The following is a 14,685-nucleotide window of genomic DNA, read 5'->3' on the forward strand; positions in this document are numbered from 1 at the left end:
CTATTCTTTTCGCCCTCTCGTTGCTTCTTCTGCCTTTTCTTTTGCAAGTTAGGATACTCCGAGTTACTACTAGTTACTCTTCTTCTTCTTCATCGTCGTTGTCTTCTTCTTCTCTCCGCGTGGATGAGCTGGGCCTCCATCCAGCCCCTGACCCTGCCAAGTTGCAGCCGTAGTCATGGGCATACAGCCAGCTTGCTTTTTCATCATGCATTACACATGTTCTTAAGTGCAGCCAGTGTACATAACTAAGTAAGTGAGTGAGTATTCAGGTGTACTCTCGCTAAGGATTCGGCCCTTTGCTTTTTCGCCTCCTGCTCGTCCCTGAAGCGTAAACTGGGATGGTCTGCCCAAGCGCCGGGCTCGAGCAGTTACCATGGAGAGCTAGAGGATTCTCACTTGAATGAGTTATGGATAGAGGTAGAGTCAGTCAGATAGAGTTGGGTAGAAGAAGGATTATTACTAGAGAGAGAGAGAGAGAGATAACTACAGAAAAAGTCACTCCATAACTGGATACGGTTGGCCATGACTGGTTCGGACGAGCCGTGGAGGATGGACGCCGTCGAATGCTTGCTTTTTTCTTCTACTTTGTCTTCTTTCTCTTCTCTTCCTCTTCTCTTTTTGTTCTTCGTTCTCCTCGAGTTCGTGTATATACTCTTATGGAGTCCTCGTTTTTTGGGTCTCTGCTTGCTGACCATGCATGGCATATCTACATAAGTAGAATACTCTGAACTGTGGACTGCATCTCAAAAAGAGATAGATAGAATGCACTTGTTAAGGACAGGGACAGGGACAGGGCATCAGATACGAGCCCCAGGCGGTTCCGAGCGTGAGGTTACCAGCCCCAGTCCTCAACGGCTCTCTCGATATCTCTTTCATCAGTCTGGCTATATCAATCTCAATAAGAGCTCTCTCTCTGTTTCATCTCCAGACACTGCAATATCCGTTGGCAGTCCTGCCTCTAGCCCGGAACGCCCCTTGCATCCCCTCTCCCTCCCTTCCTCTCCCTCTCCCTTCTTCTTAGACTGCTTCATGTCGAGGCGGTTGTAGATATCTACGCCTGTGCGACTCCCACGTAGCACACTCATGCCTGAACACCCCTGAAAACGTTAACTTATTATTCCCAGGCCAGACAAAAAAGCAAAGCAGAGCAGCCAAAGCCAAAAAGCAATACCCAGCCAGAGAAAAAGGAACCATGAACTCGTCATGCCGCTCCTCGTTGGTTCGTTACTCTCTCCCCATGTACTCTCTACGCGCCGTGCTGGATGGATGTGCTGGCTGCCTGTACGCTGCCTAAGGGGGGGCTGCTGGCTGCAGTGACTAACCGCCCAGCAACAACTGTAACGAGCTTAGGCATCTGGCCCCCATCGATGAATAACACTGCTCTGTTACTCTGTTACCAATGTCCAGAGTACAGAGTAGTTGCTTTTACTTCGATGCTGATACATACCTCGACCGGTGGGGGATCTCCGCATGGGTGTGATCGCTAGTTCATCGGGATAAAACCACCAGGCCAAAGAAGAAGAAGAAAAGCAACAAGATAGCAGAAGTAAGTAAGTGACTTTCCTGCCTATCGATCAGTCAGGCCGGTGGGTTTCTCGGCCCAGCCGACGCAGCGTTATTGGCTGTCGTGGCGGGCGGGTTGGCTCGCTGGATGTATCATATCAGAATCACCATATTCGCTTCGGTTCGGCCTCAAAGGGGGGGAGGAGACGACGGGATGATCGCATCTAGTACATCTGCATCTCATCGCAATCTCATCGCAATCGCATCGCATCTCACTTGCATGGAACAAGAACAAGCTTGGGTAGGGCATATCATATCATATATGATCTTACATTCCCCCCTGGGGTAGCAATATTGATCGATGGTAACATCTCACGAACACCCCCTTATCTACGTCTATCTACATACAACATACTTCTATCGTTACGCTGTACCTGCTTCGTCCTACCAGCAAGGTTTCAGATAGGATTTTTCCATTCGACTGCGACCTGTCGACGGCTATTAACCACAGTAAGTATGGTTACAGTTACAGTTACGCTTGAAGCAATGTCTTCTTTCGTCAGTCGATTCCATGGTTCCAGTTGAGAAATGGCCAGTTCTTGACCTAGATAGACCCGTCAACCATAAACCAGACTGTTAACCGTAGACCAGACCGTTGACTTGGTAGACATCTCGCCTCCCCCCTGTATATTAATAGCATATCCATAGCACTTTGGCCCCGAATTGGCTTGAGAGTCCAGTCCTCTTGACTTTCTGGGGGAGGCAAATCCATCCCGCTCCCTCCTCCCTGGGGCTCTGATCATTTACCTGAACCTAGACACTGCTGCCGCCAGCCAGCAGGTGGCTAGAGCGAGGGCCAAACTCCATACTCTCCATACTTCTATAACTCCAGGTTGGAAAGCCTAAAATGGTCCGCCATGGCGTCCGCCGTCGAACTCCTCCGTTTCGGACGCGCTGATGGGCGGACGATCTTCTTCCTCTTTGATCCTCCTTCAAGCCTCCAACCAGTCTGGCGCCGAGTGAAGGTTCACGCCTGAGCGTTCGTTCAGTCCAGCCGTAATCCCCCATCGCTGAACGGTGTGCCCGCAGCCACGAGTCGGGATCATCTCACATGTATGGCGTATGAAGTAGACCGCAACTTGTGGCGGCGCAGACAGACGTAGATACTCCCCCCTGTGCAACACTCCTCTTGTTTGAACTCGCCTTGTCCAGTTTCATCTTCCTCTTTTTGGATGTTATCTCTTTGGACAGGCCTGGCTCGAACTGCACTGCACTGCACTGCACTGCACCCCAGAGACCCTCCCCCTCAGCCGCAAGCCATCACCGCATCTTCCTTCGCCCGTTGAGTCGGGATTAGAATTGACCGCCGTAGACAAAAACCCGACTAACTCCATCGCTTCCACTGGTCTCGCACTGGCTGGCTCTAGCTCGGACTTTGACTCCAAGACTCGAGCTGGGTATCCTCTCTATCTAGCGGTCTTCGTTGGCCTTGATGTGCAAATGATGCGAATCTCGGGCCCCCCTGACCAGTGACACTGGCAAGGCGGGTGATTGGATGCCCTCCTCGTTTGCTCAGCCTGTCAGAGAGCAGATACGGATACATCGTACCTTTTTTTCTTTCCTGCGAGAATCCGGCTTGCAGATTTTGACATCCAACATGTCAGAACCACATGTCTGCCACCACGATCTTACCTTCAAAGAAAAAAACATGCCATGCAACACATGCAGGTTCCCTTCCGTTTGGCTGGCACACTCGCTCACCTTCGCCTTCGCATGGCATCATCTCGATGCAAAAAAATTCTGATCTCAAGGTACGAAAAAAGGGGGAGAGATCAAAGCACAAAGAAGAACCAACATGTATGAGATAGGGCTGGGCCGCCGCATCCGGCCCTGGAGAGCGAGCGAGCGAGCGAGCGATAATTCGCCATGGGATAGATCTGCTTTGCTCGTCCTGTCTGCCGGTAAAATGCCAATAGTCCAGCTCCTGTCGTGTTGGTTCCACGATGTCACTGCACAGCTCACATATTGGAATAACCACCCAATATTGCTGGCCGCGGTAGCTTTATTGATTTGATAGCGAGCTAGTCGCTTAATCCCTGTCTGCAGGTAGCCGGGGCAACTCGCTAGCTGGCCTTCAGACAGGCACAGAGATACATAGTTACAGAGATATCAGCCAACATCGATATCGGAGGCCACGGCTGTACGAAGAGGCCACCAGTTGCTAGGAGTTGGCCGTTCCGTGTCATCTGTCGTTATCATCTGTCGCTATCATCTCTCACTATCATCTGTATATTCGCTGGTCCACCAACCGGCCAAACCCATCAATCACATCGGACATCCCACACGCCATGAGCCCCTATCTGCGCAGTATTCTTCTAGAAAGAAAAAAAGCGGATATCTTTCTATCCTATTTCCCTCATCAGTGGCTCTGCAGCTGCAGAAACGCCGGCGCCGACGCTGCGTGGGTGGCTCTTCTCGCCTCCGGTTCTATAGCCATGGATCTTGACAGCTATAGCTAGGGATTGCGATTTGCTCATTTCCCCCTTCCTGTCCCCATAGTTGGGGCCTGCATAGCCGCCTCGCTATACCTTGATATGCAGCGCGCCCCAGATGTGTTTCAGAGTAGGAGCTGCTTTTTTACCTTACTCTACTTTCCTCTCGCCTAGTATACCCTATGGATGCAAATCTCCACACGCGGCCCTACTGCCATCTCCCTTCGACCGGACCGGATCGGTGACCACACTGCTGGTGCCGGGCGTTAGGCTGAATAGCTAGGGCAGTGCTGAGCTGAGCTTGTCAGCCAGCTAGCTACCTAAGCTACGGCGATCTGCCTTCGTCTGCATGGACGGGTGCGCCGGTTTAGGCAAACGGACCAGCCATGCGCGACTGTGAGTCAGGGGGGCCGGCAACCCGGCTATTGAAGAGAGAGACAAAGGGAACATGCAGATGCAGATGCGGATTCAGATGCAGCATCGGACGCATTATTTGCCCATCGGCCGATACTTGTCAACTTCTTGATATTATGCAGCGGCCTGAGTAAGTGGTGGCTTTGGCTTTGGGGGCAAGACGACGGTTGATCGCCAAGTTATGCATGATGCTTGCTTACGGTGCAGAACTGGGGTATAGCGCATGCCAGTTATGAAGCCAGAGCATATTTTCCTCATTGACTTGCATGCAGACCAGCCCCGACTGGGCAAATGGGCGGGGGGGCGCCATGTGTTTCATCTTTCTTCAACCTGCTGCCACTTGGACTTCCACTTCCACTAGCTTGCAGCTTGTCCGGACGGTGACGTACGTAACTCCGTCTACGGGGTCCTCCGCTATAGGAGCACTCAGGCTATGATGATAGAAGGAATGGAATTACTCCTCAATTGGGCTCTTCGAAGACTTTCACACCCATACAAGTAGCTAGTTATACCCCTTTATGGCCTCCTGCGCCGCCCTCTCCCACCGCGTGACATACCCACCAGCACCCTCGACCTGCTTTCTCTTGCGACGAAGGCTCATACGGACCCCGTACTCGTCCGCAGGAACCTCAATCATCTCTAACTTGCCATACTCAGGCCAAGTAAGGGGCTCACTAGCCTCAGAGAAATGCTTAATCGTCCGTGTTGTGCGGCGCTCATCTGCCCACCTCGCCAGAAAATCACGGTAGACAGCGATATCCACCCCGTCTTCCAATGGCAGCTTCAATTCCCACTTCTTCATGTTTTCAACCTTGCTTACATCTTGTTCCCAGGGCAGCCCCTCTCGGAAACTCTCGTCCAACGTCAGGGTCTCGTAGATAGTAAACACCAATGCGTCAACGTCGTTGCATCCCCGGGAAGCGCCTTTCCCTCCTATCTGTCCTGATCTGTCGAAATCGAACACCAGCAGCTCTTGAGTGGTGGGATCTATCAGGATGTTCCTGGGCGCCAGGTCCTGGTGCATCAGCCCGTAGCGGAGGTTCAGCTCATCCACGGCATCCGTAAGCTGTTTGAGCCAGCGGAAGTAGAATGTGCCGCGATACTGCTCGAGAGTGCCACCAGGTATGTACTTCGTGGTAAATCCCAGGATGTTATGCGTTACTTCATCCAGCACTATACGGTAGAAGGGCACAAATCGCTTGTTACCCTGTAATGCTTTGAGGATATGCAGTTCTTGCCAAACGTTTTCGACGCGAGTCTGAATGAGGGTATACTTGAAGACAAGTTGTTTCGTTACGCCATCTGTTTGAGAGTCCTCGACTAGATCCGTGGCGACATCAAGTCTTTCGACTTCTTTCAGGTTTGACCGGAAAATAACCGTCTCTTCATCCAGTGGCCCGACATAATGGGGATACCTGATTTCCCAAGTGGGATCGTCCGAGGAGACACCGATGAGCTCTCGGTGCTCGTTGGATGTCAGCGTCTGCTCATCCTCGCCCACCTGGTCAGCATACCGGGCTGCAAATTCCTCAATGTAGTCATCCTCGGGAAATGCGTTTTTTGGTCCGTGGATCCGCAGCCAACGACGTCTGTCCCAGTCGATCACTTCCCAAGTGCAAGGTCCTGTTGGAACAGGAGAACACATTCCTTCATTGACAAAGAACCGCTGCTGTGGAGGTATCATTGTTGGGTATATACGAGGTGGTTCAGTCCCTACGCAGGTGTTGGTTTGTTACTTGATGTTGGCGTGAGGCTGCGATGATAATCATCGTAGCTGGCTAGTGGTTGGTCGTCGCAGGGATTGTCTACAGCCATAATCCCTGGTCGAGAAAACGCCCCTTATCCAGCTCTTTATTCTAGTCAACGAGCTACTGGTACAGAAAAGGGTGAAAGAAACTGATTTCCATGGAGTAGCAGTAGCCTGGCGCCACCCGGCCTTCTTCTTGTCTTCTAGAATTCCAATTCCCCAGCTAGTTAGCCATTCTTTTATCCCGTCCCGTCCGAATGGCAGAGGCGTAGTTAGTTCATCCCTATTCCCCCTTTTGTCTCAACAGCACTCAGTGATTGGATCTCACTAAGAGCTCATTTTCGGATTTCAAGCGTCATTCGCGTAGTCTCCGGCACTAGCACATAATGATCATTCCCTTCCGTCATGGTGACGTTAATAACACCCGGCACTAGTTCATAACGTTCAACCTCATCGTCCATCGAAGCAATGTCTTTAGCCTTCCAGGTGCCCAAGTTTTCATCTATGTGTTTTGTCACAGCGGCAGCGCTGGTCGATACTCTGACCAGTGCATGCAGTAAGCGGGAGTAGGTCAGTTCTTCGTGAGGCTCGTCCGTGACGAGGTGAAGTAGACCGGACAGGTGGTCTATGCCCTTTTGAACATCCGTTATCATGTCGTTGACAGTGGGATATGGTGGTGTCTCGCCGGCTCTAGATGAGAGCTCTTCCGCGCCTAGTCTGAAGTGCATTGCTTCTGCTTCGCGCCACGAGATGTCTAGCAATTCTCCGATCTTTTCCTAGAATTCTTTCTTATGTCTGTACTCGGTTATCGATTAGATGGTGACGTTGGTCATTATAGAGTGCATAACATCCTTACCTTCTGTATTGCACTGCCAACGCGTTTTTCGCGTCTTCACTCCATCCGTCGACTACTCCAGACTCGTTTTCTCCCTCATCCTAAGTTGCATTAGGCTGTTGCAAAACAGGCCTGTAGACATGGAGAAGGATACGTACTTCAAGGGCAGACCTGCCAATCGTGTCCGAGTCGCTTTCTTCCATTATGCTGTCTCTCTCTTCAATGCCTTCGCTGCCTCGACCACCCTCATAGTATTGTGGACTAGCAGGTGGATCCAGCGACATGCTGCCATACTGATCAAGTTCCTCATGGTTCTTCGCCATTCCTGGGATAATATGAATCTGAGAAGTCGGTAAAGAGTGTAATGCATTTATGATTAGGGAGAAGGTGGTCGATAGTCCTGCCAAATAGGTAGATGGGCCTCTTCATATAGCTGATTCTTATATCCACCGCAGATGGGATAGGAGAGACCATAACACCCCTAATATAAACCCCTTTTGTTAGCAAGAGACACACTAGAGTGAACCAAAGGAGAGTAGATATCATCCAACAAGGTTCACAAAGGTAACAAAGATGATATCAAGCAGTATCAACATAGACATGGGATCAAATAGTGAATTTGGCTGTTGATAGAAACGTAAAGGATCAAATATTTCAGGTAGTCTAAAGCAATATAAGTTTATTTCTGCGACCATACACAGCTATAGGTAGAAGAGAAAGAAAATAATATCTCCTTCAAAGTAGAATATATGTTTGATAGACATGTCTCCAAAGGATAATAAAAACTGTATGCTGTGTCTTAGAAGAAACTGCTGCTATGTTGTGTGCAGCCACAACAAAGAGGCACCTGCCTGCCTACCTGCCTCGAGGGGGGCCCTTTTCAACCAAGTTCCGTGCAGTCAACCCTCGAGGAAGTCCATTTGGTGCAGTCAGGACACTCCGGGCCGGCCGGATAGCGCTCACCACACCTTCCTCACCCATTTTTTTTCGAGGCTGCAGGTTCGAGTCTGGCTGGGAACTCCCTATTTTTTTGGCCGTTTAGTCAGCCTGAGGGGGGATATAAGGTAAGTTAGGGCCGATATTTCCTCAAGAGGGGCAGGATGGCGTAGTCAGGTCACTCCAGCCTTGAGCTGGATAGCGCTCGTCACCTAGCTCCTCACTTTTTTTTGCCGTTGGTTCGAATACCAGCCAGGACTTCTTTTTTTCCCTCCCTCCTTCTGCTTTTCCAACGCAGCACACGCCACATTCGACATTCCACTTGTTCTCCCTTGTTGACTGTGTGGTATAAGCAGCGGTGGCCATCGTCTCTGAGTTTCTTGCATGTAGCTGGATATCTTGTGTTTTTCCTTCGGCCATGGCTTTCCCTTTCCATCCTGCAGGTTGTCTTGCATGTTTTTTCTGCTTTCTTTCTTTTTAGCACTTACTTTCTGCAGTTATCGCCACAAAAGATACACATAGTCAGGACAGGAATCCGTCCTCTATAACTATAGGTTTGGGTATTAGCGAGTAAGGGTATACGAATATCAGTTGTTATATCTACTTTAACGAGGTATCTAATCGTTATACATAGGCCGTGTATCTATAGCTGTATTTACTCTCAACAATATCTACACTTGGATGTGACCTTGGTGTTGGTATACTGATATTGTCGAGAGGTCATGCTAGTGCTCCAGAGCAATAAGGTATTATGGCCGTGAGGTATAGGGTGTCGTGGTAAAGTGCTTTGAGGTTCGATGCACTTCTAGAGGGTATGTATGATGCGATCAATGATGGTATTGGCCGGGTGGCGCGCATCGCATCACTCCTGGTTAGGTATCCATGGTAACCGATTCACGAGGCTTATGGGTTGGGAAAGCGCGTCCTATGGCTGACAACAACTTTAATAGATAACAACATAATACTTCACACAATTAAGAAGCAATCTCTGAGCCATGCAGCGTCAAAACCTCATGGCTGGTATCGCGGGTATTCGTTTGATCTGTTGTTGATGTTGAATCAGACTTTGCTCGACGTTTTATTAGGGTTGCCAAGACATGGTCCGTCCCCAGTGCCAAGCCATGACCGCATATTAATTATAGCACGTTTGAGGATTCAACTACTTGAAGATCCCCCAGTTCTCTCGAGTTTCAAGAGATTTCTTGTCAGAGATAGACTCCTCTTGTCGGGGGATCACTTTATCGTTGGTTTGTTATATACTCCGTACATTATGGTATGTCTCTCTGCGATGTCGAGTGTACCTGGCTGGAGACACAACTCCACATTTCTACAAATAAAGACTGGAGAAATTCCTATGATATTAACAACATCTATTTCATGGGCTAAATCGAAAGTATTCACTTGCAAAAAGGTGGCAAAACGTCTGAAAACTGGTTAGCGTTGTGATATCAGCCTGCTTCTGGGGAGATTGACTCTTTTTCTTGATATTGGCCACCACCCTGGTTACACAGTAGGATATATTCAACAGCCCAGATATAAACTCGCAGAAAAGAAATATATCCATATCCGCATCTCTGCGGCTCGCAGATATCCAGTCGATGCAAGCCCGCAAATCTGCCGCTTAGGGTTTGTGGTCACAAGAGCAGCCAAGCCTAAGTCTCGCTTACATAATCTGGTCGTCCTTAACGGCGTTTTTCTGGAAACTTGACCAGATCGTTCGCATCTTTGGGACATCAACAGCAGTTTCGCAGCCGCCCTCGATTCGCACGTCGCATACTTCAACGCCGGTAGTCTCCAGAAGTCAGTGTTTGGATCCATAGTACGGACACCTGCTATTAGTGGTGAGTTTGTTGCAAAGAGCTCGGCTCCGGGGATGTGAGAAGCCTGCCTGTCGCATTCCTCCTGCCCCCCGCTAAAGATGCCGGTGGTGTAGCCCTTTCTTGTGTGAGATACATCTTTGTATCTATTATCAGCTGGTTGCTATGTTTGGGCTAGTTAGTTTTACCTCACTTTGGCATTGGTGCGCATGTGTATTGGCCTCTACAATTCAGGAGCAATGCCTATTGCCTATTCCTCTTAAGGGGCTGCCCATTGACTTATGCCTCTTTTTGGAGCACTTCACTACTAGCTGCCACTTTTCTCTCTACATCCTTTATTTTCATTAGAAGGCTCAAACTGACATATTTCAAAGCTATATAGGTCACGTCGTTTCTGCCTCTGCCCTACCCTATTCCCGTACCTTTTGCGCGTTGCCAACATTAAATACAGTCTTAGTGGTTGGAGGATAGGGACGAAAAGATGGATGCGAAAGAGATCGAGCTGAAGTCAAAAGCTTTGACCAAAGCCACTGCTTCTGGAGAATCGAGTGCCACGATAGTTTCGCTGCTGAAGGAGCTTCAGAAAGGAATCCAACCTACCGAGGACCTTTTGCGGTCAACAAAAATCGGTATCATCGTCAACAGGCTCAAACAGCACAAATCACCAGATGTTGCCCGGCTTTCCAGCGAGATAGTTTCAAAATGGCGTGCAGAGGTCAACAAGCAGAAGAAAACTGCGTCTCCTGGCTCAAGCGATTCCCCCAAGCCTACTCCCAACGGAACCGGCACTCCTGCATCGGCGACGAACGATAAGGCGCAAAGCTCAAATGTACCGCCAGACAAGCGCAACTGGAAAGCTGACCAGGTTAATACTTCGGTTACCGGTGTCAAGGCACGCGATAGCTGCATCGGTTTGATGTACGATGGCCTCTGCCTCGGCTCTACGGAATCCTCCCAGGCAGTCCTGCGAAAGGCAGCCGAAGTCGAAGCTGCGGCGTTCAAGGCCTTTGGGCCTGAGAGCAAGGAAGTGTATCGCACCAAGATGCGAAGTTTATTCCAGAACCTGAAGAACACATCGAATCTCAGCCTCCGGACTCGCGTTCTCACAAACGAAGTCACGCCCGAGCGGTTCGTTAACATGACACATGAAGAGCTCAAATCCGATGAACGAAGAGAGGAAGACCGCAAGATCCAAAAGGAGAACATGGACAAGGCCATGGTTGGACAGCCCGAGCGAAGCATCAGTAAGAGCTTACAGTGCGGCAAATGTGGCCAGAGAAAAGTTACATACACCGAGGCGCAGACACGCAGTGCTGACGAACCGATGACACTCTTCTGCACATGTCTTGCTTGTGGAAAGTCATGGCGTCAATAAACACTGCAGACCGGAATGCTCTCGTTTCCTTCTCAAAAACTGTCTTAGCACTTGGTTTGTCCTTTTATTCCCCGGAGCTTTTTGGAGGGGGTTGGAAGGCGCCGGCGTTTTACTTCCTCGGGCAAGAATGCTGCTTTTTCTCTCGCTTTTTTCCGTTTCTGCTGAAATGCGTAGCATCTGCGAGCGCATCTTTTGCTTCTTTGCCTTTGACTACAGGCTTCTAGAAGGTAATTCCTCTGGTAATTCTGGTACGCTGAGATCACATCAGTCTACCAAGAGCTTGCATTTGCTTGGCCAGATGTTTCTCCAGGTTCCTTCTGGTTTCTACCTATATTTATGATCCCAGCTGTATACTGATTATCAAAATGAACCATCACGTTATTATTTCATATATTTCTTTGCTTCCTCCGTGGAGATCAGTTCACTTCCCCCCAGAGACTATCTATTTATTTATATATATCTAAGGCCACAGATAAATAGACCATATAAATAGTCAGGTACCAACCGAAACTGCTATAACTGATATGATAACTACCTTGGTGGAATTGCATAGCTAAATAGACAAAGTTGATTGTGATAAAGAGCAACATCAACCTTTGGGGCATATATCTTCAAGATAAAGAGAGAATGGTTATAGGAGTGGTACATGGTGCATTAACCGGATAATAGGGGGTGGTGATCAAAGCTAATAAGTCTCAGGCAGCAAAAGAGAGTTGGAGGTCAAGACATATAAATAGCCTGGCTGACCGGACAACAACAACAGCCATCATCAGACCACAGACCAGAGACAGGACGTCCTGGACATGGCTAATGGCCAGCTAATGGCTTTTATATATATGGCTGCTTGCTAGCTGCATCATTATATATTCCGCTCCTTTGATTATTCTGCAACTCTCACTTGTTTTTCTGTTTGTGTTCTTTTTTTTTTCACTGCTTGACCACCAACCTCCTCGCCCCAATGCCAGGAGCAATCAACTGGGAGCCACCAGCTTCACAGGCTAGCTCGAATATCATGGGCATGATGATGCTAAAGAAGCGGAAGAGGGATGCAGAATCCAGGCAGGAAACCACCGTGGTGCCTTCGTAAGTCTCTCTTCAAGGCAGTTGTAAAAGGGCTCTTTCAAAACTCTGCTCCTTTGGCAGACCAGATAACTGACTGTTTAAACGGCTTTAGACCTTCGATACAGACCCCCTCATGTCTTCAGTCAAGGGTTGAACCCTCCTCAGTCGGGCCTGTTTGCTCTCGAGCGGACCTGATCTCACCTCCATCCAAACCACGCATAAGACCCTTGATATCACCTTTGAAGAAAAGACGACTGGAACAGAAGACCGTGCAGTCTAAGCCTTCGCAGCCTGTTATACTCTACTCTCGAACGGCACAGGCAAATGGGAGTCCTCAATATACTCAGGATAGTGCCCAATACTTCCCTACAAATGCTACGTCGGACGATTATATTATGAAGAACGCAGGCGATTCCCCTAGAGACATTCATGGATACAATATACCCGAAGGTGAAGATGATAGATCAATGCCGGAAGTTCGTCAACAGACTGGTTCTGCACCGAACAGAGCAGCTACAGGGGATAAACAGACGCTTGCGCCATGTCACATTTGTCATCGACGCCCTACGACACGGACGGCGCTGGACGCCTACGCAGATTGCGAAATATGCAGCAGGAGAGCATGTTTTGTCTGCTTAAGAGAGTGTGACGACGTTTACTGTCGAGAACGAGAGAACCATACAGACAGTGAAAGTTTCAGGAAGAAATTTGAACAGGGGGAATATCCTGGGCGGAGGATATGCTCCTCCTGTGCTGTGGAGGGCATCCTTGAGACCGGAGAGGAAGTTGTTCGCTGCCTCATTTGCGTTGAGCATGGGTAGATGGTTGGTAGCATTATTCTCTTGTTCTTTTCATATCTGGGCTTTTTTTTTCTAGCATATTTTTATTCTGAGTTGGCTCTTTCATAGAAGACGTCAAGTCAAATATATCCATTCGGGTGCAATACATTTCTGGCAGATATTCATTGATTAAAAATAGTAAATTTTATGAATAATTTTAAAGGATACAGGTGTATAGTATTATGTATAGGTAGCAACATCAACGCCTCTAAGGGGGAGTATCATGAAGCAAAGAGAGAAAGCGACGCTCTATCGTCCGAACCTCATCTCGGCTCTGGCGTACTTCCACAGCCCCTTTATGAATCTTTGATATTCTACAGCTTCAACCTCACCGGCAATGCCAGTAGTGTGGTCTCCGGTGCAGAATATCTCTGATAATCGGATCTGCCAGGGTGGGTACCCATCCAGCTTGACATAAGGCCCAAAGATAAGGATGAGATCAGGCTCTGCCTTGATCAATGGGGTTGGGAGGCTGCCAGAAGGGGAATCAGTGCCATTGGTCTCGCTGCCAGGGTCCTGTGGTGAGGATGCAGGGATGGTCATCATCTCAGCAAGTTCTGCATCGATCAGCTTGATACCGATATCCTGCGGTGAGACCTTTCCATGCTGTGCCATTTCCGCCAGGGTCTTGGTGAGGTCGACAAGGGTTTCCCGTCCATCTGTACTCGAAAGGAGGAGGACAGTTATGTTCTCGATGTTGGATTTTGATGCTTGAGGGACGAGTTTAGGAGCATAGAGTGGATGATGAGGCGCAAATACGCCTAGGGAGGGTTGATGGGATGGAGGCCCGTAGTAGGTGTCAAGTTTGCTAGTGATAATCCGGTGTAGAGCTGGAATATGTGATTTCAGGATCCCTATATATACTGTCAGTATATCTAAGGTTCGTTTTGTTTGATATGTGGCCTAGTTCGAACCTGTCTTCTCGTAGATGCTCAACGCAGGTATCCCGGCACACGAACTCCAGGCCGTCAGCTCAGCAACCTCGTCCATGAGTGTCTCGAGGGCATCTTCCTCTCTTCTGAGAGTCAGCACTACGCTGAGATGCTCCGGCAACCTGTCCAATCCCCTGACATCCTTGCGGATCAGCTCGGGCGTCCGATGGTGATAATACAGAATCGCAAGCACCCGGTCCACGACCGCATGGTAGCTCTGGCGTATCCGCGAGTAGATGCTGAAGACGATGTGTATGAGGAAATAGAGGAGATAGTAGAGCTTCGACCGCAGGAACCGCCGGACGGGCTTCGAGCTGGCCTTGCGGCCCCGGACAGAGGACTTGCGGACTCGCGGCGGCATCAGGAACGGTTTCACAGCGGCCTCGCGCTCTGCCGCCGGAAGACTCTCGAGCTGTCTTCGCAGGCCCGGGGCATCTTTCACGTACGCCATAGCTGGATTATCTGAATTATCAATGATTATCTGGTTATTCGGTTCACGGTTTGCGCCTCTTGCGGGCGGGAAAGAAGGACGGGCGAGCGAGCGGCGCTGGAAGGGAGTGTTAAGGCTGTCAATAGCGACGAGACGGCATTCTATATGGATATACCATCTGCTGTCGTGCCAAACAGGATGCCAGACAGCAGCCAAAAAGCAGGGAGTAAATAAATAAATAATATGTGTTGATCTTCAAAAGTTCGACTCTGACGTAGAGGTGCGTGGCTAAGCTGCCTTAAA

The 14,685-nt window shown here is 49.3% G+C and overlaps 7 protein-coding genes across 7 annotated transcripts; 1 reads left to right on the forward strand and 6 right to left on the reverse strand.

Moving 5' to 3' along the window:
* Positions 1-73: 73 nt before the first annotated feature.
* On the reverse strand, positions 74-211 carry TRV_04793 (uncharacterized protein; the record flags this gene model as incomplete). The annotated part of the gene is made up of 1 exon (XM_003021034.1): positions 74-211. One exon carries the CDS (start codon positions 209-211, stop codon positions 74-76), a length of 138 nt encoding a protein of 45 aa, XP_003021080.1.
* A 4,700-nt stretch (positions 212-4,911) lies between these two features.
* Positions 4,912-6,093, reverse strand: TRV_04794 (uncharacterized protein; the record flags this gene model as incomplete). The annotated part of the gene is made up of 1 exon (XM_003021035.1): positions 4,912-6,093. The coding sequence occupies one exon, from the start codon at positions 6,091-6,093 to the stop codon at positions 4,912-4,914; it is 1,182 nt and encodes a 393-aa protein (XP_003021081.1).
* Positions 6,094-6,491: 398 nt separating this feature from the next.
* TRV_04795 (uncharacterized protein) lies at positions 6,492-6,884 on the reverse strand (the record flags this gene model as incomplete). The annotated part of the gene is made up of 1 exon (XM_003021036.1): positions 6,492-6,884. The coding sequence occupies one exon, from the start codon at positions 6,882-6,884 to the stop codon at positions 6,492-6,494; it is 393 nt and encodes a 130-aa protein (XP_003021082.1).
* A 208-nt stretch (positions 6,885-7,092) lies between these two features.
* TRV_04796 (uncharacterized protein) lies at positions 7,093-7,314 on the reverse strand (the record flags this gene model as incomplete). Its single annotated transcript, XM_003021037.1, has 1 exon — positions 7,093-7,314. The coding sequence occupies one exon, from the start codon at positions 7,312-7,314 to the stop codon at positions 7,093-7,095; it is 222 nt and encodes a 73-aa protein (XP_003021083.1).
* Positions 7,315-8,077: 763 nt separating this feature from the next.
* Positions 8,078-8,347, reverse strand: TRV_04797 (uncharacterized protein; the record flags this gene model as incomplete). The annotated part of the gene is made up of 1 exon (XM_003021038.1): positions 8,078-8,347. The coding sequence occupies one exon, from the start codon at positions 8,345-8,347 to the stop codon at positions 8,078-8,080; it is 270 nt and encodes an 89-aa protein (XP_003021084.1).
* Positions 8,348-10,225: 1,878 nt separating this feature from the next.
* TRV_04798 (uncharacterized protein) lies at positions 10,226-11,119 on the forward strand (the record flags this gene model as incomplete). Its single annotated transcript, XM_003021039.1, has 1 exon — positions 10,226-11,119. The coding sequence occupies one exon, from the start codon at positions 10,226-10,228 to the stop codon at positions 11,117-11,119; it is 894 nt and encodes a 297-aa protein (XP_003021085.1).
* A 2,150-nt stretch (positions 11,120-13,269) lies between these two features.
* TRV_04799 (uncharacterized protein) lies at positions 13,270-14,403 on the reverse strand (the record flags this gene model as incomplete). The annotated part of the gene is made up of 2 exons (XM_003021040.1): positions 13,270-13,874; positions 13,935-14,403. 2 exons carry the CDS (start codon positions 14,401-14,403, stop codon positions 13,270-13,272), a joined length of 1,074 nt encoding a protein of 357 aa, XP_003021086.1.
* Between the last annotated feature and the right edge of the window lie 282 nt (positions 14,404-14,685).

The sequence above is a fragment of the Trichophyton verrucosum genome (genome assembly GCF_000151505.1).
Source record: "Trichophyton verrucosum HKI 0517 chromosome Unknown contig00369_1.f1.exp, whole genome shotgun sequence".
Classification (NCBI taxonomy): domain Eukaryota; kingdom Fungi; phylum Ascomycota; class Eurotiomycetes; order Onygenales; family Arthrodermataceae; genus Trichophyton; species Trichophyton verrucosum.